General features: G+C 34.3%; 2 protein-coding genes across 2 annotated transcripts; one reads left to right on the top strand and one right to left on the bottom strand.

Moving 5' to 3' along the window:
• The first annotated feature begins 8,828 nt into the window (after positions 1 to 8,828).
• On the top strand, positions 8,829 to 13,990 carry LOC112420981 (glycosyltransferase BC10). The gene is made up of 3 exons (XM_039832836.1): positions 8,829 to 9,092; positions 13,349 to 13,428; positions 13,510 to 13,990. Exons 1-3 carry the CDS (start codon positions 8,829 to 8,831, stop codon positions 13,988 to 13,990), a joined length of 825 nt encoding a protein of 274 aa, XP_039688770.1.
• Positions 13,991 to 15,590: 1,600 nt separating this feature from the next.
• LOC11442689 (nucleoid-associated protein At4g30620, chloroplastic) lies at positions 15,591 to 19,566 on the bottom strand. The gene is made up of 7 exons (XM_003610259.4): positions 19,409 to 19,566; positions 18,721 to 18,863; positions 16,878 to 16,987; positions 16,737 to 16,776; positions 16,380 to 16,451; positions 16,009 to 16,065; positions 15,591 to 15,917 (listed from the first exon to the last, which is right to left on the bottom strand). The coding sequence occupies exons 1-7, from the start codon at positions 19,488 to 19,490 to the stop codon at positions 15,846 to 15,848; spliced, it is 576 nt and encodes a 191-aa protein (XP_003610307.1). The 5' UTR covers positions 19,491 to 19,566; the 3' UTR covers positions 15,591 to 15,845.
• Positions 19,567 to 23,719: the final 4,153 nt, after the last annotated feature.

Below are 23,719 nucleotides of genomic sequence, written 5' to 3'. Positions count from 1 at the left end.
TTGAAGGTTGCAGCACCATGAAACCTGTGTAACCTGAAGCTTGAAGGAACACCATGAAAACAAAATTGATCAATGAAAAAAATCATCGCTGGCAGTTTTGTTGGATTGAAGGAAACGATTTACAACTGTGGGAAAAGAAAAAGGGTAATTAGGGAAATGAAATTGCCATGACAATGACAAAATTAATTCTCAAAATCACGTTACCGCAAAAGCTCCGAATTGTGGCTTCTCACAAACGTGAGTTTGAGACTATATTCACGTTTTATAAAATCGCTTCTGAAGCTGCCCAAACATCAAAAAGTATGTTGAAACCACGTTTCAAAAAGCAAACTCGCGTTTGAGGCTTCCAAACGTGGAACCAAACAAGCACGAAATCGATTTTACAAACTCAATGTTACCAAAAAATGTAAGTTCCCCAATTACATGTAAATTTCCCAATTACCCCTTATAAGATTATTATGATTTTGCTGAAAACATTGTCCGTAAAAAAGAAAACGTAAATTATAGTTATTGGCAAATTGATTGAACATTGTACAAGACTTTACCCTTTGCTCTAACCATCAATGATAAAAATAATATTTAAAATAATTAAGCAAAACATGCTTTTTTTTTAAGGAAAAATAAACATGCTTTTATATACTTTTATATATTGTATAGTGCTAGTTCGTATTTATAATTTTTACGTACTTTATATTAATTTTTAATTCTTTATATTTATTTATAATATAACATGCACATTTTATTGAATAATTTTTTTTTTACCAATTTTTATACAGTTTTATCAAATTCAATAATGCAATACTATAAATAAATTTATATAATTCTAAGTACAACCAAAACCCATTTTGGTAATTACACATGCGAAATCAATTTTCATCAAAACTATTCAAACAACATGATTTTATTGAATCACTTTCACATCAATGTATCCAAACATAAATCAATTTACATTCAACTCACTTTTGATCGAAATCAATTCTATCAAACTCAATTTTTATCATCGCATAACCAAACACACACATAATCATAGTGTTAAAGACTCGTAATAAAGCAAATTTCAGTTTCAAAATCAAATATATCTCTCTATTTTTGGTAAGGAAATATCTCTCTCTTTGATATAACATGATTAAGCAAACAAGCAGTTCAAAACTATTATAAATAAACATTATAACTGAGAAGCAAAACAAGTTAATGCAATTAAGAAAACATAAGTATTATAAATAAACATCACAATTAAGAAGCAACTTGCAAGCAGTTCAAAATATCACCAAAACATACACAACCCCAAAACATTAAAAAACAAAGCAAAAGGAATCGGTTTGGAATTAAGAAAGTGTGTGATTAAGAAAATTATAATTTCAGCATAACATAATGATGAATGAATCAGATTGAAATTAAGAAAGTTAAAAAGGAATTACTAGAGTTAAAAAGAATTAAGGAATTAAGCAACTTCCAAGCAGTTCAAAATCTCACCAAAACATATTATAAATCAGATTGGAATAAAGAAAGTTAAAAAAGATCATATCAGCATAATGATGAGTCAGTTGTGATTTCCTTTTTCCCTTTGGTTTTGATCAGGATTATGGAAAAATTGAAGTTGAAAACCGAATCAAAAACCAAATTCTTTAACAAACAAAACAAAAGGAAATCGAAACACTATCATTACCAAACAAAAGGAAAGTAATTTACACTTACTCAACTAGGGTTTGTAAGATGAGACAAATGAAGATTCATTTTAGAGATCGCACTGATGGTGGGTAACTGAAGGCATGATTTTGGACTTCGATTTCAACAAAGAGATAGAGATAGCGACGAACATGGTCGCGGTGTGATTGAGAATGAGTGAAAGTCGCACTGAATCAGCAGAGGGAGAAGAAGGTGTCACAATTTCAACCCTAAATTAATGGGATGGCCATGGCCATCCCCTGTCCACATGTGGTTCCTCTATTGAATACTACTACTAGCAGTATTGACTCACAAAGAATGATGATATATAAAATTGTGGCAACTACAAATCGGGCCGGTTCCACATATTGTGTGACTTACAGTGAAACTTAAAATGAGACTTTTTTACGGTGAACATTAAAATGAGGTTTTTGTAAGTTAGAATAATTAAATTTGATTTTAAAAAGAAATAAATCATAGCATACATTGTTTTTTTTTTAAATTAAAACTATCATTTATATGGGCACTCTGTACATGTCTATCTGCTTTTATTATTGCGTTAATGTGTATAAATTACAAATGTTAATATTTATAAAAATTTGATAAATTAATTTTATTTTCATTAAAATTATAAGTATGCATAATAGATCTTTTGTAGTTTCATATTGTAACAAACTGTACTTCTCTTTTTCGATGATACCAACAATATAACAAATATATATTTTTTTAAATATAACTAATATAATATAATTCTAATCTTTTTGAATGACACCAACAAAATAGCATTCATATGGTCAAATTTTTCTTGAGGGTATAATTGGAAGGAGAAGAAAGTCAGTCCAAAACGATATACTTTCTTTATATACAATATAGATATAGATAAGGCTTAATAGATCACTTAGTCCCCTAAATAATTTCAAGTTTTCATTTTGATCCCATAATTAATAAAACATTCGTTTTGATCCCTCAAGTTTTCATCCGTTTGCCAAATAAATCACAAACTATTAACTTTAACTCTAAATGTCTATTTTAAAGGAGAACCGTTAGATTATGTATGTCTATTCTATCTTACGGTGAGTCAACAACATCTAATTAATTTCTTCTTTCTTCATCTTCTTTCGTGTACTTCTTCATCATCACATTCATCAACACCATCATCATCTTCAACAACATACCCAGAAAAAAAAATATCCAAAAAAAACCTTCCTCCTTCTATTCGCAAAAGATATTTGCGTTTCTTTCTTCTATTCCCTCCCTCTCTTCATCCTCGATTCCACCTTCTTCAACATAAAAAACACACAACAACCCCAAATTCTTCACATTCAATAAAAAAACACAAAGAACCTCAAATCCATAACCTTCAGACTCAAACATTCATCCAAATCCATCAACATGACAACTCCAAATCCATCAACTCTATATTTTTTTTAAAGCTTTTCTTCATAAAACAACTCTTACAAATCGATCTAATCCCCATCAACATGGATCTAAACAGAAAACGAGTTTTGAAAAGGAGAACGAGATCTGATAAACATAGAAGTGGGTCTCGTGTGGTAAAATGAGTAGTGAAGAAAAAACTGAATGAGATAACAACATATGAGTTCTTTGTGTCCCTGTGTTGCATTGGATCTGTTTGACAGAAGTTATTGTTTCGGTTCCTGTTGCTGTTATTTGGCAGGGTGTTGTTTGTGTCGTTCAGTGTCGGGGAGGGTTTGTGTATAGCTCAGCAGCGGTGTTGTTTTTGTTCTTTCCCTTGTATTGTTCACGTTTGCTGCCTTTCCCTTTGCTATTTTGGTATATCAGTTAGCAGGGATTTTTTTTTTGTAATGGCTTTCCTAATTGCACGGCTTGGTGCTGTTGTTTTTGTGTTTGTTGCAAATGAAAATGAAATAGATGAATGTGATGGTGTTGATTAAGATGATTTTTGGATTTTTTTTCTTCTAGATATGTTGATGAAGATGATGATGGTTTATATGAATGTGATGATGAAGAAGTATAGGAAAGAAGATGAAGAAAGAAAAAATTAATTAGATGTTGTTGGCTCACCGTAAGATAGAATAAACCTCTGTATTCCAATGGTTCTCATTTAAAATAGACATTTAGAGTTAAAGTTAACAGTTTGAGATTTATTTGGCAAACAGAGGAAAATTTTAGGGACCAAAACGAACGTTTTATTAATTATGGTACCAAAATAAAAAATTGGAAATTATTCAGGGGACTGGGTGATCTATCAAGCCTATAGATAATAGATCTTTTGTAGTTTCATATTGTAATGAACTATATTTTTTTTTTCGATGATACCAACAATATAACAAATATAATATATTTGAAAAAATATAAAATAAATTCTTATTTTTTGAATGATACCAACAATATTATATTCTTATATTTGTAAAAATAAATTTTATCGGCAAATTTGTTTAATGGTGTAATTGAAAATGAAAAAGTCGGTCTAAAATCATGTATTTTTTTTATATAGGATAGATAAATAACAATCTAACAAATATCAAAGTCTTCAAAAGAATAGAGCATGGTTAAAAAAAATTAGCATCCGAATAAAAAAAGACAAAACGAAAAGCAGTATGACATTATTGTTTTGCAAAGTTAGAATAAAAAAAGACAAAACGAAAAGCAGTATGACATTATTGTTTTGCAAAATTAAAAAATAGTGTAGGCAAAAAATAAAAAATAAACTTAATAATGTTGCATAAGTTTTTTTTTTGAAGAAACTAAAATGAATTATATTACCAAGAACATCGTAATTGTTATAGCACAAGGCGTGCCAAAACAATCACAAAAAACAACAACAGCCAGTAAGATTACAACAAGGTCAATCGATGCCCATACATACAAGCGGGGTCGACCACCAATTATGAGTACCAAATGTAAAGACCACATTACTAGCTTTCAGCCACCACAAGGTATTTGATTTTACTTTATCTAACAACTGTGATAGAGAACCATTACGGCCACAAAACAACCTATCATTCCGTTCATTCCAAATAACCCAAACACACTGAAGCCAAATCAAGTGAAAGAGAGACCGACGCGATTTCAAGGCACCAGCATATTGAATAAATTGCATAAAATGATCAAAGGGAGCATGAGAATCTACCCCTACTACACCAAGTCAATCCCGCACCATAGGCCACAAAGCACCAAAGAATGGACAAGACAAAAACAAATGAGACACATCTTCAACATGCCCACATCCCGTGACACAAAGCCTAGCCTCCATCGATAAAATGCCGCGATTTGTCAAATTGGTTTTAGTAGGTAAACGATCCCTCAACAACCGCCAAGCAAAGACTGTAACTTTTAGAGGTACCTGTTTGTGCCAGACTAACTCCATACTTTGATGAATCTGAGGTTGTTCATGCGATGTCAATAAGTCATATACCCCACAAACATAATAGCCACCAATCGGATCCAATAACCACACCCATCTATCAGTAACGGATTCCTGCAAAGAGACTGTTAGTAATAAACCCCTACACTCCTCTACCAAATCCTCCTCCCACACCCATAACCGGCGACGCCACTGCCACGCTCCCCCACCATCCTCCACCCCCAACAAGAACATGTTCCTCACCGTAATTGATTTATTGATGGCTAAGTCATAAAGATGCCTAAAGCGCTCACACAAGGGAACACTACCACACCAACAATCTCGCCAAAAATCGGTATCAGCTCCATCCCCCACCCTCCTCCTAACACAATCCACAAACCAACTCTCTCCACCCTCGCCTATCCCATCTCTAATCCTGACTATCTCCCTCCACCACGAAGAACAACTCCGACCCCCATCCTCCAAACCACCATCTGCCACACCATACCTAGCCACCAACACCCTACGCCATAACCCCTCTCTATCAACTAACAACCGCCAACACCATTTCCCTAGCAAAGCAATGTTAAACTCGCTCAATCTCCGAACACCCAGCCCCCCATACTCCCTCCTCAAACACAAAGAATGCCACCCAACCCACGATATTTTTCTTTTTTCCTCACAACCCCCCAAAAAAAATTATTTAACAAAGATTCAATGGAAGAGATTATACCTGACGGAGCTTTGAAAAAGGAAAGTGCATAGACAGGAAGCTTTGCATAAATGTTTTGATCTTCTTTTAAAAACGAGTGTTTTGATCTTGTGACCTAATCAATAAATAAAAGACACGCTCTAAACAATCCCCATTCATCATATTATTGCTGATGTAATCATAAAAAGCTAATTTTTCATAAATTTTAAACTATGCTTCTGATAAACTTTGATTTTTGGCTAGTCCAACACTAAGTCTTCTATATATTTCATGATGGAGTATTCCCGATCTCATTGATAACGAGTAGGACCAAATAATTTAATGGAAGTAGTTGTTGAACTATACCACATAGTTCTAGCAACAACAAAAATTGTAATCGTGAATTTCGCTGATTTAGTATGAAATTACATACTATATGTAAGGGTCAGAGTTTGAACCTCTGACACCTGCGCTTATTCATCTTAAGAGGAGAATATCTCATCACTAAACTACTTGACCGGAAGAAGAAGAAAAAACATGATATGCCAACTAAGTTAGGTGAAGTCTATCATATTTTGGATTTGAAGCATATAAGTAGTAAAGCGAAAGGTCTAAAGACAAATATAGGGCTTTCTCTCTACTATAAGTCGCTGACCATTTCACCTAGTTTTTTCTTTTTCATCTATCAAGGAGGGAGATTTAGGGTTAATTTTGTTTACCCTAAATCACTCTCAAAATAATTATATATATATATATATATATATATGTATAGTTTTTTCTTTCGTAATTTCGTTGTCTTAGTGGGATGTTGTTTTATTCACCATCTTTGCGCGGTATTGTTGCTTTTCTGTCTTGTTACGGTGTTTGTTCGATTCAAATTGGCAAATTAGCTACGATCCAATGCATATACAATCAATTGACTTTGATGTCATCAATGTTAGAGATCTAGAAACGTGGACATTCCGGACATTTGAATATAGTCATATTTATAGGCTTATGTATTTTACGGTTTTATGCTATTCACATGGAGGTTAGGAGTTTGTTCGCATATTATTTTATTTTTTTAGTCAAAAAATAAATAAATTTGATTTGTATATTTTGGATGAATTTTTTATTTTTCTTTTCCCACCCACAACAACACTATCTATTTCTCTGCCTATATAGTAAGATATATGTCCCAAAAATAAACAATTATTAAAATATGCTTATCTTTCATTTTAAAATTAACTATACTTCATCTGTCAAATTTATTAAAAAGCTTTGCCCTCTTTTTTCAACAACAAAAAAGTTGATTTTCTTAATAGAAATGAAGTACATTGAGGGCCTGTTAGGGTCTCATGCTCTTTGTGTAAAGTGTAGAGTATGTGAGAATTTTGATAAGTAGACGTTTCTCTCCCTATAGCAGCTCTGCTAAGATTTCCTGGTTTTATTTTCATGGATTTCAAGCTTGCACAGTACGGAAGCAGCCGCCGCCAAAACCATAGGAACCACCAAATGGTCAACAACATCATAGCACAAAAACGGTGAAGGAAAAATTCCTAGGTGACTTTGAGTTTTTGTGACTTAATTTGGTGGCTTCAATGCATTAAGTTGATATTAGATGAATGATTAACTTAATTATTTTGATAAGAAAAAATGATTGGTTACGAGAGAAATAGAGACAGTCACTGAAGTCAAGACACTATCAAAAAAGTCACTGAAGTCCCAAAATCAAAGTCATCCGAGCAAAACCTATGATAAAGATATCAACATGCTTGTCGTTTTGAGACAAGGTTCTACGTACACAAATTTTTGTGGTAAAAAAAAAACTTGATCTTATTGTGAATATAAGATCATAAATATCGAATTGGTGGAAGGTAATTGTTTTATATCTATGTTCCATGTGCAACAAACGATCATGTAAGACCTAAGTGTTCCTTGGAGGTAGACATGGCAACGGGGCGGGTTTAAGCATCCCCTCGTCCCCGCTCCCGCCCCTGTCCCAAAATTATATTGTGAGTAAAAATTGAACATTCAACCTCGACCTCAATGGAGACGGGTCTCCCGGCCCCGGCCCCGGCCCCGCTCCCACCCGCGAAAACTTTATTTTATATTAATAATTAAAAATTTAATAAAAAAATTTCAAAAGAGAAAAATAATTATAATAAATATATTTCTAAAGAGTAATAATATATTAAAATACGATGGTGCTTATGGAAATAAGATTATAAAATTTAATAAAGTAAACTTTAAAAAGCGGGTGAGGGGCGGGGGGGTGGGTGCGAGGCGGGTATTAGCATCCCCCAGCCCCGCCCCCACCCCCGTACTAAAAACCAAAATTTCCTCCACACCCGCATCTAGTTAAATTGGTTTTTCCCCGTTAAATTCGGGACGGAGGCGTCCAGACCTAGGCGGGGGCAGGGGTTTGTTTCCATGTGTACTTGGAGGGATGCACCAATTGTCAAGCTTCTTGTGAAAAACCTTGGTTATATAAAATCATGAAGATGAAGAGCAAGTTAGAGAATGTATATAAATTCATATTCACGGGAGGGATCGGGTTAATACAATAAAAAATATATAAATATAAATTTGACTTTTTTTTTTGTTTTATGTCAATTTAATATAATTCCTTATTTCAATTTTTTTTTTAAATTGAGAAAGAAAAAAAAAAAACAAGAGAAGAGGGCTTTGTAAGTAAGCAATGCGGAAGACACTTTGTTATAAAATCGGTGCTTTTTACTAAGTATTTATCCTTAAAACACAAAGTCTCTTCCTTCTAATCATTTTTTTTTAGTTGCCATCACCATGGAGAACAATACGGATAAACAAAACATAACCTCATCATCATATCTAAATATTTTCGGTGTTCAACGCTATCTACTCAATTTCATTACTCATATTTTGGTCTTTGGTTGTGGTTTACTCATTGGCATCACACTCACTTTGTGTGTCAAAAATATTTCATTCAACTTTCAAATCCAAAAATCCCAAGATCCATCCTTTAGCTTCAATCCACCACCTCGTGTTTCTCATTCTCCTCCAATATTATCATACAACATTTCAAATGAGCATTATAACCAAACAAATATTTCTATCAAAAAATATTGCTTGGTTGTTACTAATAACCTTACTTCACATGGGTTGAAAGACTTGTTGAAGATTCCTATGGCTATGCATGACATGAATGAGGATGAATTGTTTTGGAGAGCTTCATTGGAACCTATGATTCATAAAACTCCATTCAAACAAACACCAAAGGTTGCGTTTATGTTCTTGACAATAGGTCCTGTTTTGTTGGCTCCACTTTGGGAGAAATTCTTCAAAGGAAATGAAGGGTTATATTCTATCTACATACATCCTAATCCTTCTTTCAATGAAATGGTTTATACTCAAAGCTCAGTGTTTCATGATCGAAGAATCCCAAGCAAGGTATCAATTCAAAATATTCTCTTTTCCTATTAATTAAAAAAATTTAGTGTAGATGCTCAAATTGTTTCTTAAGAAAGAGAAAAAAAAAACAGAGACCTATTTGATCATAAAGCGACAAAAAAAATACTAACTTAACTCACAGAATTCATCTAGTTAGTGGGTTTAGAAAGATTTCTTTAAATATATATATATATATATATATATATATATTAGGGACTATTTTGACTAAATGAGTCTTTGTTTTTTCAGGAACAAATTTGAATGTTGACCCTTAATTTTTACCATTTAAAAAACTTAAAATGCATGAATGAAATTTTTTAATGGAATAAAGTCGTAATTCAATAAATATTTTTTTTGTTTACACATCATCTACTATATTTTATTAATAAAAACAGTCCATATTTTTCCCGTTCACACCATCTAAACTTTCCATAATAAACTTAAAGATGCATGAATTAACCCTTCACCACTACTAATCCGTTCATTTTGATTTAGGATGCATTTGTTTTATGTTTATTCGTAGATTTTTGGGAATAAAATGATAGAAATAGAAATATACACGTGTATGTTTGTTATAAGTTTACTAAATTTCATTCATGGGTATAAAATGTTATTGGAAATAGAATTTTTTGTCCTATGAAGATAAGAATAAATTCATATGTAAACTTATTTATTGCAATGTTAACCAAACATCTTTTTTCTAAATACCTTAGAATAAAATTCACATATTTATATTTCAAGAAATGCTATTCCTTAAAACAAACACACCCTATGTGTAGTATATTCTATAATAACAAGTTTCGGAATTATATCTGCAACTTTTTGTTAATTTTATTCTGCACTTAAAATAGGGGTGGTACCTCCCTCCACATAAAATATATGCACTTAAAATAGGGGTTGTACCTGGTCCTATGATAGTGACACTCTCCAAGAAGAAGCTCAAAATTATTTCAAGACTTTCTTCGGTGGCAACCAACCAAACCATGACCGAAGCTTCAATGTTGGTATTCACCCTTACACGAGGGTAAGCTTTCTTTAACCTCCCCAATCACCAAAAAAGAGGTGTTTGCTTCCCTTAACTCTATGAAGCCCTATAAAGCCTCAGGCCCAGATGGCTTCCACTACATCTTCTTCAAACAATATTGGCACATTGTTGGTGATGATATCTATCAAATGGTCCACACAGCTTTTCAAATCGGTTACTTTGATCCAGAGATCTCAAACACTCTCATTGCACTCATTCCTATAATTGACCCACCCACTACTTATAAAGACTTCAGACCCATCAGCCTTTGTAATATCATCTACAAAATTATCACAAAGGTTTTGGTTCACCGACTAAGGCCTATTCTTACTAACATTATTGGCCCCTGCCAAAGCAGTTTTCTGCCTGGAAGGGGCACTTCAGATAACTCTATTGTTTTTGCAGGAAATAATTCATTTCATAAGGAGATCCAAAAGTAAGAAGGGTTATGTAGCTTTTAAGCTTGATTTGAAAAAAGCTTTTGACAATGTCAATTGGGAATTCCTTAGCAACTGCCTTCATGATTTCGAGTTCCCTGACATCACCATCAAGCTCATCATGCATTGTGTTTCATCATCAAAATACTTTATCCTTTGGAATGGAAACAAGCTTCCATCTTTCAAGCCTACACATGGTCTGCGCCAAGGTGATCCTTTGTCCCCTTATCTCTTCATTCTTTGCATGGAAAATCTCTCTATTGCTATCAATTCAGTCGTCAATCAAGGGAATTGGGAACCAATCCAAATCACAAATAGGGGCCCCAAATATCTCACCTCCTCTTTGCAGATGATGTGCTTCTCTTCACTAAAGTGAATAGCTCTCAGTTCCATCTCATCCACAACCTTTTCGAGAGCTTCAACCGAGCATCAGGATTGAAAATTAATATTTCAAAGTTAAGAGCCTACTACTCCTCAGGTATTCCTTAAGGTAAACTCAATACCTTTACCTCTATTTCCGGAATTCACAGCACAACTTCTCTTGGCAAGTACTTGGGTTTCCCTATGCTCCAAGGTAGACCAAAGAGAAGTGATTTCAACTTCATCATTGACAAAATGCAAACCTGTTTGGCAGCTTGGAAGAATAGGCTTTTAAACAGAGCAGGTAGATTAACTTTTGCATCTTCTGTTTTATCCTCCATCTCTACTTACTACATGCAGATCAACTGGCTTCCTCAAAATATTTGTGATAGTATTGATCAAACAACTAGGAATTTCCTTTGGAAAGGCACTAATAACACAGGAATCCATTTGGTGAATTGGAAGAAAGTCACTAGTCAGAAACATAATGGTGGGCTGGATATCCGAACATCAAGAGAGGCTAACACTTGCTTGCTTGGGAAACTGGATTGGGATATGGTTCAATCAACAAATAAGTTGTGGGTTCACATCCTCGCTAACAAATATGCCTCAGGTTCGAATATTCTATATGCAAACGCCAACAGTAACAGTTCTCCCATTTGGTCCTCCATTATCAAAGCCAAGAATGTCCTTCATAATGGATATATTTGGCGGGCTGGTTCAGATTCCACATCCTTTTAGTTCGACATCTGGAGTTCTTTTGGTCCCATTGGAGCGCAGGTTCCCGTCATAGACATCCATGATTCTCATCTTACCATGCACGATGTCTTCACTCAAAATAGGCAGCATACGCAGACGCTATACACCAACCTCCCGCAGAAAATTACTGACTTCATAAATAACACTCACATCAAGTTTAATGATAGAGTTAAAGACACTTTCATTTGGCAGCATAACATTAATGGTACCTACACCGCTAAAAGTGGTTACGCTTGGCTCCTCGAAAGTTCCAATCCAACAGCCATTCCTACCAAAATGAGTTCTTGGTCTTGGATATGGAAGTTAAAGATTCCTGAAAAATTCAAGTTACTCATATGGCTCGCTTGTCACAACGCGGTTCCTACTCTTTCTTTGCTTCAGGACCGTCACATTGCGCCATCTGCTACTTGTTCGAGATGTGGGGAAGATGATGAAACTCTTATGCATTGCCTCAGAGACTGCAACTACTCTAAAATCATCTGGACTAATCTCGGTTATACAGCCCAGGATTTTTTCGACGAAACTGCTCACAACTGGCTGCGAAATAATGCAACGAATACGCATTCTTCCATCTTCCTTGCAGGCCTCTGGTGGTCGTGGAGACACCGCAATCAGATATGTCTCAGTCATGTTACATGGCCCCTAACTAAGATTATCTGCCACATTCATAATACGGCTGATTCGATGGATAGAGCCTTTCATGTCGCGCATGTGCCTTCTTTAGACCGACTGGTTCGCTGGAATAACAACGACTACAATTGTCTTGTGCTCAATGTGGATGGAAGTTATTTGGGTACTCCTACTCGAGCTGGATATGAAGGCATCATTAGGAACTCTGCTGGATTTTACATCACGGGATTCTCAGGTTATCTTGCAGCATCTACTGACATTTTATTTGCCGAGCTTTCTGCTATACATCGCGGTCTTCTCTTGGCAGTGGAATCAGATTATGAGGAAATGGTTTGTTACTCAGACTCTATGCTCTCCATTAAAGTTGTCACTGAGCAGGATTCCAACTTCCATGCCTATGTTGTTCTTATCCAAGACATTAAGGATCTCCTTTCCTCAAGAAATTTCTCCATTCATCATTGTCTTAGAGAAGGGAATCAATGTGCCGACTTCCTGGCAAAGTTAGGAGCAAACTCTAATTAAGAATTTACTTCTCATGCTACTTCGCCAATTGACCTTCTTCCTCTGATCCGGAAAGACGCCATGGGAACTTTATTCCCGAGAGTTTAGGCTTTTTCCTTTTTTCTGATGTTGTTTGTTTTTCCTTTCTTTGTTAGCTTTGTAACAAAAAAAAAAAAAAAAAAGATAGATTTGTTCTTAGGAATCTAAGCAAGTTCACATTATTTTGCTTCCTACCACAATGTCATCAAATTATTGTTTTAATTTTTTTTTTTTTGACATAATGTTTTTTAATAGTAAAAGAATTTGCTAAAAAAAAGTGAGAGGGTCTATTATATATGTTTAAATTTTTCGTAATATTTTTTATTTTGTTTTAGTCCTATAACAACAAAAAAAAAACTACTAGTTTTTGTCCTTGTGATTCTCAATATTTTAGTTTTAGTTCATATCGATATATTTCCCTTTCAACAAAAATAAAATAGAAATATTTCCTCTAATATTGTAAAACATATTAATTATCTATGATTTTCTATTGTTCATGCATGCAGGAGGTAAAGTGGGGTGAGAATAGCATGATAGAGGCTGAGAAACGTCTACTAGCAAATGCATTGCTCGATTTCTCAAACCAACGTTTTGTACTACTTTCAGAATCATGCATACCATTGTTCAATTTCTCCACAATATACACTTATCTAATGAACTCAAGACTATCATTTGTGGAAGCTAATGATATCCGAGGTGCACAAGGACGTGGAAGATACAACTACCGAATGAGGCCATTGATTGAACTTTCACAATGGAGAAAAGGGTCTCAATGGTTTCAAATTGATCGTTACCTTGCAGTTCATATAGTATCCGACGAGACATATTTTTCTAAGTTTAAAAAATACTGCAACCCTTCATGTTATAGTGATGAACACTATTTGCCAACATTGATTAGTATCAAATTTTGGGAGAGGAATTCTAACAGAACTTTGACTTGGGTTGATTGGTCAAATGGTGGACGACATCCATCAAAATTTAATGGCAAAGATGTGACTAAAGATTTTTTGGAGAGGTTAAGGTTTGGTAGCAGTTGTGAGTACAATGGAAGGACAACCAATGTTTGCCATTTGTTTGCAAGGAAATTCAGTCCTGATGCTTTGGATAGTTTGCTCAGATTTGCTAAAGATTTAATGCAATTCAATTGATTTTAGTTTGAGAATGAAAACGAGAAGGGTCAAATCTATTCATTTTGTGACCTTTACGTAATTTATATTATGAGAATGAGAAGACTTTATTCTCTCCTTTATGAATAAAGCATGGATTGAAATTTGTGGCGTGTCTTCATTAACAAGTAACAACGACATGAATCAATTAGCATTAGAAGTAGACCAAGTTTAACTCACCCAGAATTTTCTGGTTATTTTCTAGAACTAAAGTATATCTTCTTAACCTTAGGCATTGATAAATGATAGGAATGAAAGAATCTCTCTCATTTACACAATTAATCCTCCCAAGAATTGACAAACTCATGCCAAATTAACTAACAGACCCTACGTTCAATTAATTGCTTGTCAAGGTAAGAGCATTTGACCTTCCATAAAACAAAGAGAAAGCTTCGCCTAAATTGGGAAGTTGAGAGGGTGGGTAGTTGGAGAGACGGCGGAGGAAGGTTCTTCAGAGAGATATTCAATGGAATCGACGGTGGAGAGAATGCTAGTTTATGATCGGGGAGAGTGACAAAGGGGATGTCGAGAGCTTAGGTGTTTTGGAAATACTATGAGGTGGTGGTTTTGAGTAATGATACATAGACACCCTTAGGTGACAATACACCATTTGACACCCACACAAAAATCTAACACGTAGTCACGTGGACCCCGCACAAGCACACTTTATCTTTTCTCTCCTCTTCTCTCTTCCTAATACATGGAGTGTACAAGGGTGTATGGGAATAAAGGGTGTTCATGTATCATTACATGAAGCAACCAATTGTGGCTTAAGCATGGGTTGTTGATGTGGTTTCTAGAAAAACCAAACACACACCTAGTGAATTAGAGTTTCAAATATGTAGCAGTTACCCTTTGCAGAGATACATCGGCATCCATAAGATAAAATTCAAGAATCAAATGACTAGACTCTCGTACTCAAACTCAAAGTAACAAAATTGCAGGACATTTATTATCCCTAAAAACTTTTTTATACTGATATGAATCATGATAATGTGGCGTCCATACAGCATTAAGCAAATCATCATCGTACAAGAGATGCAAAATCCTCTTATGCAAGCAAATTATCTTACACAGGTGAGAGTGAAGCTGTGTAACTGGTTCAAAAAAGAAAATCATGTTGTCTATGGTGCATAGGCTCCTCGTCAATGGACCGTCATTCACTATATTAGAAATTAAAAAAGGATGTTTTACGATAAGAAACTAGTTGGAGTAATTAGTAACGTTTGCAAGGAAGTTGGTGACATCTATTTGAAGCTTCCGGCTACTTTAGCTATATTCTTCCCATAATTATTGTGATGGGAAAATAGATCACCCAAAAGCTTAGAGTAAAAAAGTCATTTGTGTATTTTATGAGAAATGTGAGAGATAAGATAAATGATAATGGTCCCCCCTGTTTTTTTAAATAAAATTATAATCCCTCTATTTTAAAAATCGATTTTTTGTCCTAAAGATAAAGGATCCATGCCATAGACTTAGAATGAACAAGGACAATATTGCAAATTTGATATATATATATAAAAAAAAAAAAAAAAAAAAAAAAAAAAAAAAAACCATTTCTAAATATCACAATTTGAAAAACTGTACCACTTAATTAAAGCTTTCACTGAATAAATTATTAAACCTTGAATTGTACAAGACAAAGATAAGACCTAAAGGAAGTAATAGGACATGGAAAAAGGGGGTGAGGGAAGTAGAAGGTCCATCGCCATTTCAAGTGATCCCTACACAACTGAGTAATCAAGACTCATTATCCATAATCACAGTAAAAGGAGTAAATATGCATTTATGAAATGGTTTGTATGCAAAATCAAGGTTCCATCCTTCCCTGTCATCACTACAACCCTCCACCGAGCCCTGGTGGCATTCCTAAACTCTGAGCAAGATCACTCATCCTTTCCTTCATGGCCTGAAAACATAAGCAACAGCATGTTTAAACAAATCAACATACTACAAAGGCAAATGAATTTTCATTCTTCCTCTTGAAAAGTTCTTTTTACCTGGACACTCTTTTGGTGTGCATCCTTGTAAGCCTCTGTGACTAGAAGTGAGAGTTTCTGCAACCCAAAGATGTTTAAATATCAAATTTCAATTTCAAGACCATATTTAGATTATTGAAAAGTAATTGATATATCTACCCCAACATTCAGTGCATAAAAATTTCCTTAAGCAGCCTAAAAAAATCAAAGAATTTACATATAGATTCTTTACCTATTTTTGTTCACCTTTTTAAGGTCTAATCCTATTTAATAGTATAGCTATGCCTATTAGTCATCACTTATTACAGATATGTATGCGATATGCTATTAGATACAATCTGACAGGAAAAAATGCATATGAAGTTATGAAATCACTTGAATTGCATACTCACTTCTGATCCTAATTCCATAGCAGCCTCGGTAATTTGTGTTCGTACAGGTTGCTGATTCCCTGATAGTGTCACCTGAAAATTAAACCTAATCAAAATCAAGTAAACAAATGAAAGTGAAACCAAGAAACGGGTAATATGGTACTATAAGCTCTGCCTTGCAGACCCAAGGAAAGGGTTGGATCCATTGCAGATCTATTATATTATACGACTAAATCTCGTAACATTCGAATCACACGGCAACAACTCTAACCATTGTGCCAAGGTTCTTCTCTAACATTTTCAAATTTTCGCACATAAGCATGAAAGGTTTCTAGTTTCTACCACACAACATTTGAGAGAGAGCAGGAAATATCATACCTTTATTAACTCACCCTCACAGTAACCATCAAACTCGGCTCTGCATAGTGGAATAAAGACAAAAAACTCTACTGTGAATAACTCGTATAACTTGGAAGAGACAAAAAAAAAAGCAATAATTGTTAAGCAAGTATGTTATACGCAGCAAGTTCTTTCTGTATCCGACTTGATTCTACTTGGACAACCGCTTGCGCCTTTTTCACAGTCTCAAACAGATTTTGCATGTTTCCGAGCTGACCGAGCATTCCTCCCTATAATCAATTAACAAACCCACCAATTATTATTATGAATATCATGATCAGTTACTGTCAGATTGACAAACACACATTACAATACTCCACACAATTTTTAATTTGATGGATTGGACTAGCATGCTGTCCATGTGTCACATGATATTGTGCAATCGAATGAGTTACCAACATTTTCCCAAATATAAAAGTGATTTTTTTTTTTTTTTGCATTGGACTTTTTAAAGAGGGTAATAGATTTATTCTTCACAGTGATAATATCATATATCATCCAACTCAGAAGGGGCAAGAACTACTTTAATGATTGAGTTTTCGCTTGGGCATATAAGGCAGTAAAGAACCGAAGGTTTGTCATGGATCAATATCACAAATGCATATCCTAATTAAGACCTTTATAAAATATGTTGTGCATCAGAAATCTCTGAAACAGTGTCTTTGTAGGTGCAAGAAAACTACAAAAGTTTAAGTGGTGCTTCTATGGATCAAGTCTCTTGGATGCAGACAGGAAAACACTACCAGAAACTCTTTTACCCAGTTCACAATATTTGTGTACTTCATAATTTTGAAAAAAGAATCAAAAGTACCTTGTGACTTGTTTGAGGAATAACCGATGTATAAATTAATTTGGTACGCATGGAGAATCACTATGTACCTATTTCACAGATTTTATATGTAAGGGTTTTGTCTGTATTTCGCTAATTGTCTTCGGCCCACGAGAAAATAAAATAAATGAACACAAGATAGCAACAACCAAGCCTAATCCCACTAAGTGGGGTTGGCTACATGGATCAAATGACGCAATAATGCTCAGTCATATACCATATTTCTATCCAACTCATTAATCTCTAGAACTTTATTAATAGATTCTCTTATAGTTTTTCTTGGTCTTCTTTTGCCTCTAGTAATTTGACTACTCTCCATTTGATTTACTCTCCTTACTACATAATTTACATGTCTTCTCTCTACATGCCCAAACCACTTAAGTCTAGTTTCCACCATCTTTTCTACTATAGGTGCTACCCCAACTCTCTCTCTAATGTTGTTATTTCAAATCATATCCCATCTAGTCTTACCACACATCCAATGCAACATCCTCATCTCTATTACGCTTAATTTATTTACGTGTTGGTTCATGACAACCCAACACTCTGTTCCATACGAACAAAGGATAACATGACCAAAAAATTGAATTCAGTGTAATTCCTAGCATTGAGGGTGGATATTATCATAATTTGTAATTACACAAATGGGAAAAGGTTTAACATTACGAAGTATCATGGTGGATTGAAAGGTTTCTATTGCTTGGGAGAATCTTGTATCCTACCTAATGCAGTCTTATAACATATTCTTAAAATGCATCTTTGTAAGGAACTACTCCACACACCAAATATGAGAAGTTCTCACAAAGAAAAAGTGATAGTTTAGCATTCAAGAAAAGAACACTCCTGTAGAAGAGATTTTTTATCAGATATCACTTATTCATTTCTCTCATCCACAATGTAATAATAATTGACTAATGAGATGAAGATCAAACAAGGAGAAAAACAAAACCTATAATGCTTTCATCAAAGAAACATGCCAATGAAAAAAGTCATGGTCCTTAATAATTGTCACTTATGCAAATGACAAAAAAAAGCAACAGATGGCAAATATGGATGCAAATGCAAATTTGTGACCCAGTCTGAGTATTCATTCATACATAGCATTGATGGTAAAAGAAAGCTGAGATTGCTAACCTTATTATCACCACTTTCATTATCTTTTTTTCCTCCGAAGAGGGCATGGACTCTGAAATTTCTATGATTAGATCCAACTTTTTGTAGTCCACGCGGGGATACTAACCTCATATCAACTACGTTAGCACTGGAGCTTAGATTACCTAAAGAATTAAAGTCAACAACGAATAATTCAGCGATATAAAGTCATTTGATAATCAAAGCAAGTATGAATTCACAAGAGCAGATCGTCATTTTAGTCTCAAAATGTGTGAAGTCATGTCACTACTCACTACTGACTATGGTCTCTAACAAAAAGCATCCCTTTTTGTTAGTAATTTAATGGAATTAACTGACTAATAAATATTCAAAAATCAGAAAATCAAACTAACTAGCGAAAGACACATTCTAGGATGAAACTCACTAAGGAAAAACACATTGATGGATGTTTTTGTAATTTTGAAACATTCAAAGACTATAGTTTCTGGCCTTGACACATTCAAGAACCAAAATGATAATTTACTAATGAATTGAACTGACAAAATATTATTATATCTCTTAGTCTATAGGTAAGTTTATTTTCCAACGATACGGTCAAAGTTGATAATAAAAGTGCAAAATGAAAGGTATGAATTGAAAATGAAATTAAAGGGCGTAATGGAAAAGCAAAGCGAGCATGATTATAAAGTGAAAAGGAATGAATACTTACATAGAGATGATGATAAAGAGTTCAGGTTTGTGCATTGAGTGGATGCGTGGATGTGACCTGTGAGAGAAACTGTGAAAGCCATTCCTTCAAGAGCAAGCGGTGTGTGTGTGTGTGTGTGGGTTTGGAGTTGAAGTTGAAGTTGGAGATGATGTTATGTTACTTGTGTCAGATAGATGATGATAGATAATATGAAGATATTTTTTTGTACCAAGGGCGTGTTGGACAAACCAAAGATCGAGTTAAAGACACGAACCAAACCAACACAACACTCGGTGACTCGAAACACCGTTTCAGATTACTACTAGTACCACCGACCAGTTGTGTGTCATGACAATAAGTAATTCTTGTCATTTGGCACTGCGGCTCTCAAAATGACCCGGCCCAGGCAAAAATAAAAAACAATTAGCTTTCTCTTCAACCTGTTTCAGAAAATATAATTTGATAAAAAATATATAATTCGAAAGGTGTCAAACCTTCTATTAGACCAATTCCAAGGATAAATTATAGTTAACAAATTGACACAGTTCAGATGATATAATTTAAATTGTATCATAACATAGACAAAACATGTGATAGTAAGTTAACACAATTTTTATTTTGTAAATTAACGGCGGATTGCTTGTGAAACAAATTATAAACACAGATATAATGAAAGCATGTGAAACAACATAAATTTAAATATTAGCATCATTAATATCCAAAAGTTATAATACATAACACACAACTACTGGGTAGTATGCCCGCCCCCTAGCGCCTCCTTCGGCGATAGATGAACACTTCATGAACCTCGTCAAAGATCGGCTCCAAACTCAATCATGTTGGACTTCCCCATTTCACTTTATCATTGACCATTATCCATAAGACATGGTCTCTGATGCGGTCTAATTGTCTGGTAACGTCTGCCTGTTGTATGCCCTTACTATTCAGCAACACTGTCATCGAGAGCTCCTGCTCAGGTGGCCTTGGAACATTTCCCACCGACCTAGGCATGATGTGTGTATATGAAAAGGGAAAATACTATCTCATATTTCCATATGTTGTATCAGTGCCATGCAGGGCGAGTTCTACCAAGTTCTCAACAAACAATACACAATCAAGAAACTATTTATGAAACTAAGATACATGTTGTCAGATCGTATGAGGAGAAGTAAATTGTTGTGGTTGACTAATAATGGTTTGTACCTAGCCAAACTTTGAGTGATCAACAAAGAGATTGGTATCAGGAATTGGGTGATGAATAACTCCAACACTTTCTCGATCAAGTCGTTGTATGAGGCCTTGAGCGATTTGCTTCGTCCTCCTTCAACTCTGAGTGCGAGCATCCAAACAGATTTGCCCTAAAAAGGTTCAAGTTTTCTTTTGGCAATTAATCTTTAGTATACTTCCTACTGGGGGAAATTTATCCAGAAATGGAGTATTTCTAGATGGTATGTTTCATATTGTGTTTGGTGTCAGGGACACCTAGAGGTGGTAGATCATTTGTTTTGTAAGTGTAAGTTTGTTGGTGGAGTCTGGCATTACATTGTTAAATGGATCGGAAGGGGTGATTTTGCCGGTAATGTGGTATCTCTTCTTAACTATTTTCAATCTCCCCTTTCTGAACAATAAACACCATAAAGGACTCACGTTAATTTGGTCTGTAACTATTTAAAAGATTTATGAAGCGAGAAACGAGATAAACTTTAGTTCCAAGCACCTGAATGTGGAGGGTTTGGTGGGTTAGGTCAACTTAATTTTTTGGAATTGGTTTGTAGCTAAGAAGAAATGGTGTCTTGTATGTTTTATAAATGGATCCAAATCCCCCGCTTTATTTCAACAATTGGTGTAAGTTGATTAGTCTTGGTGGATCCTCTTAGAATATAAAAAAAGATCTTTTATATTTATTTTGCATATACTTAGGAATCAAATCAACACATTATTATAAAATCTATTATATTTTTACAGCCAACATAATTGGTCACGTTATTGTATATATTGACATCGGATTAAAGGAACAGAACAAGAGAAATATTTCAATATGGTCTTAGAGCAATACAATTATTATACACAATATCAAAAGGGCAATAAGGTATATGATAAAGATTCGTAAAATGTAATGGATTTCTTAAGATTATGCTGATTTGATTCCTAGATATATGTAAAATAAACATAGAAGATATTTGTTATTTCATTGCCCCCCGTAGTTGAAATAGGTGTTGGACAAATGTTTACATTATCTCAAAAATCATTAAAGAGTTGCAACTTAAGTCCTTTCGTTAAGATGTCAATAATTTGACAACGAGAAGGAACATATAACACACGAACAACTTTCCCACGCACAAAATGATTACAAATCTCAATATATGTAATGTGCCGATGTTGAACGGGATTGTTGGAAAGATATATCACATTTACATTATCCCAATAAATAAAGCAACTTTTGTGATAGGACAATGAAGCTCCAAAATAAAGTAAGTTCTTAAGCCAACAAGGCTCATGAACTACATTAGCAACACCATAATACTAGACTTCAACATTGGATCGAGACAAAGTTAATTGTCATTTTACAGACTAAGATTAAATTATACCCTAAATAGATACAATATCCAGATTTTGACCTTCTAGCATCGGGTCATCCACTCTAATCGACATAAATATATCTAACAAGTTTATCAACAAAAGAAGGAGAAAGATGTAAACTAAATGATAGAATGCCCTTAATATAATGAATGATTCACATATGTCGTGTCAATTGGTCACTCATGAAAAAACGCACATGCTGAATGACATAATAAATATATGATATTATAAATGTCAAATGTTGTAAAATACTGACAAGTTTGCAGTATTGAGTTGGGTCATGATATGGATTGTATGGAGATCCATTTAGTTTTACATTTGTGTTTGTTGGTTCAAAATATGGTTTGCATGAAGACATGTCAACTCGCTCATTTATTTCTTCGACATATTTATTTTGTGTTTTGTGAGAGAAAAATACCTCTTAAATCGAACATCTGATCAACGAATGAAAGAAGATAAAATTCAATGAATAGAGTATCTCTAAATTAGAAAACAATTGAGGGGATTATGTGAAGATTTTAACTATTAATCTTTCCATTATCAACTACCAAAATCTACATACTATTTCTTGTTTTATTTTATTTTTTATTTTCAATTGAGAAAATTTACTCCCATGTTTCTCTGCCTCCCTCGTATCACAAACACACACAGACAAAAGCAAAAATAATACAGCTATGCTTTTCTCGAGGAACTGTTATCAGACATTTTGATCAATTTTATTTTCTACGTACTTATTTAAATTTGAATACGAATTGACGAGGCGAAAAAGACAAGAAGAAAAAGCGTAAGACTCACACGTACACAATAAAATTGATGAGGAAAGAGAAATGATGATAACCGACAACAAATGCAAAAGGAAAAAACAACATCAACAGCCAGCCACACCACCAGCTTTATTATTTTACCTTAACTGCACCTCTCAGAATCTTTTATTTTTCTGCAAACTGGGTTTCTTTTCAATTCTTACCTTACCATGCTCATACTTGGTTGGTTCACGTTTTGTACCACTACATGATGTTAGACACATTAACCAAATTGCCCCCATGCGTATGAATAATGTATACACAATTATCACATAAAAGGAAAGGGTATGCTAAACAATTATCAAATTCGGCAAATAAGATCCCAAAATCCGTGGCCACACAATCAAAGATAAAAAAATGAAGCTTTCAATGAACAGTGATAGTGGCTATTAGGTAGGTAGGTTTGTTGTGTCACACATATATAAAGTCCTGAAAGTAGGTGATGGTGGGATCTTTCCATTTCCATTTCCATTGATGAAGATGGAAGAAAACATTTATTATAAAGATAAGTGAGTGTACAAGACAAAGTACCTAATCCACCCCTTCTTCCTTCATATGCTAGGACTAGTAGAGAGAGAAAAGAAAAGAAAACATGATGATGAGGCACATCAAGACATTTATAAATCCTCTTTAAACGGATCACTACCACCCACAAATACAATAATTTTGACAAATGGGTGGGTGTTTTGGGATTTTCCTTCTTTATTACTTTACCTGTTTTGCTTCATCATGAAAAAAGCCATATTGAATTTGAATTTCTCCACCCAGGACAAGAGGGTGAAAAGCAGGAAAAAAAAACATATGAGAAGGGTATAAAGGTAAATGAATACCAATTTGACAATTTGCACAAAAATAAATAATATTAGTATATGAAATGGGTGGAGAAGTCATTGGTAAAAGGCAACCATGTCCATGGCATAGGCATGGCACTATGAGAGAGAGAGAGAGA

Source organism: Medicago truncatula, chromosome 4 (assembly GCF_003473485.1).
Source record: "Medicago truncatula cultivar Jemalong A17 chromosome 4, MtrunA17r5.0-ANR, whole genome shotgun sequence".
In the NCBI taxonomy this organism is placed as follows: domain Eukaryota; kingdom Viridiplantae; phylum Streptophyta; class Magnoliopsida; order Fabales; family Fabaceae; genus Medicago; species Medicago truncatula.
This window is presented reverse-complemented; position numbering and strand designations above follow the sequence as displayed.

Coding starts and splice junctions, on each gene's coding strand:
- LOC112420981 (XM_039832836.1), top strand. CDS start 8,829: ATGGCTATGCATGACATGAATGAGGATGAATTGTTTTGGAGAGCTTCA. Junction 9,093..13,348: donor ATCGAAGAATCCCAAGCAAG/GTATCAATTCAA, acceptor TCATGCATGCAG/GAGGTAAAGTGGGGTGAGAA. Junction 13,429..13,509: donor TTGCTCGATTTCTCAAACCA/ACGTTTTGTACT, acceptor GAACTCAAGACT/ATCATTTGTGGAAGCTAATG.
- LOC11442689 (XM_003610259.4), bottom strand. CDS start 19,490: ATGGCTTTCACAGTTTCTCTCACAGGTCACATCCACGCATCCACTCAA. Junction 18,864..19,408: donor CTCTTTATCATCATCTCTAT/GTAAGTATTCAT, acceptor TTAATTCTTTAG/GTAATCTAAGCTCCAGTGCT. Junction 16,452..16,736: donor GTGAGGGTGAGTTAATAAAG/GTATGATATTTC, acceptor TTTAATTTTCAG/GTGACACTATCAGGGAATCA.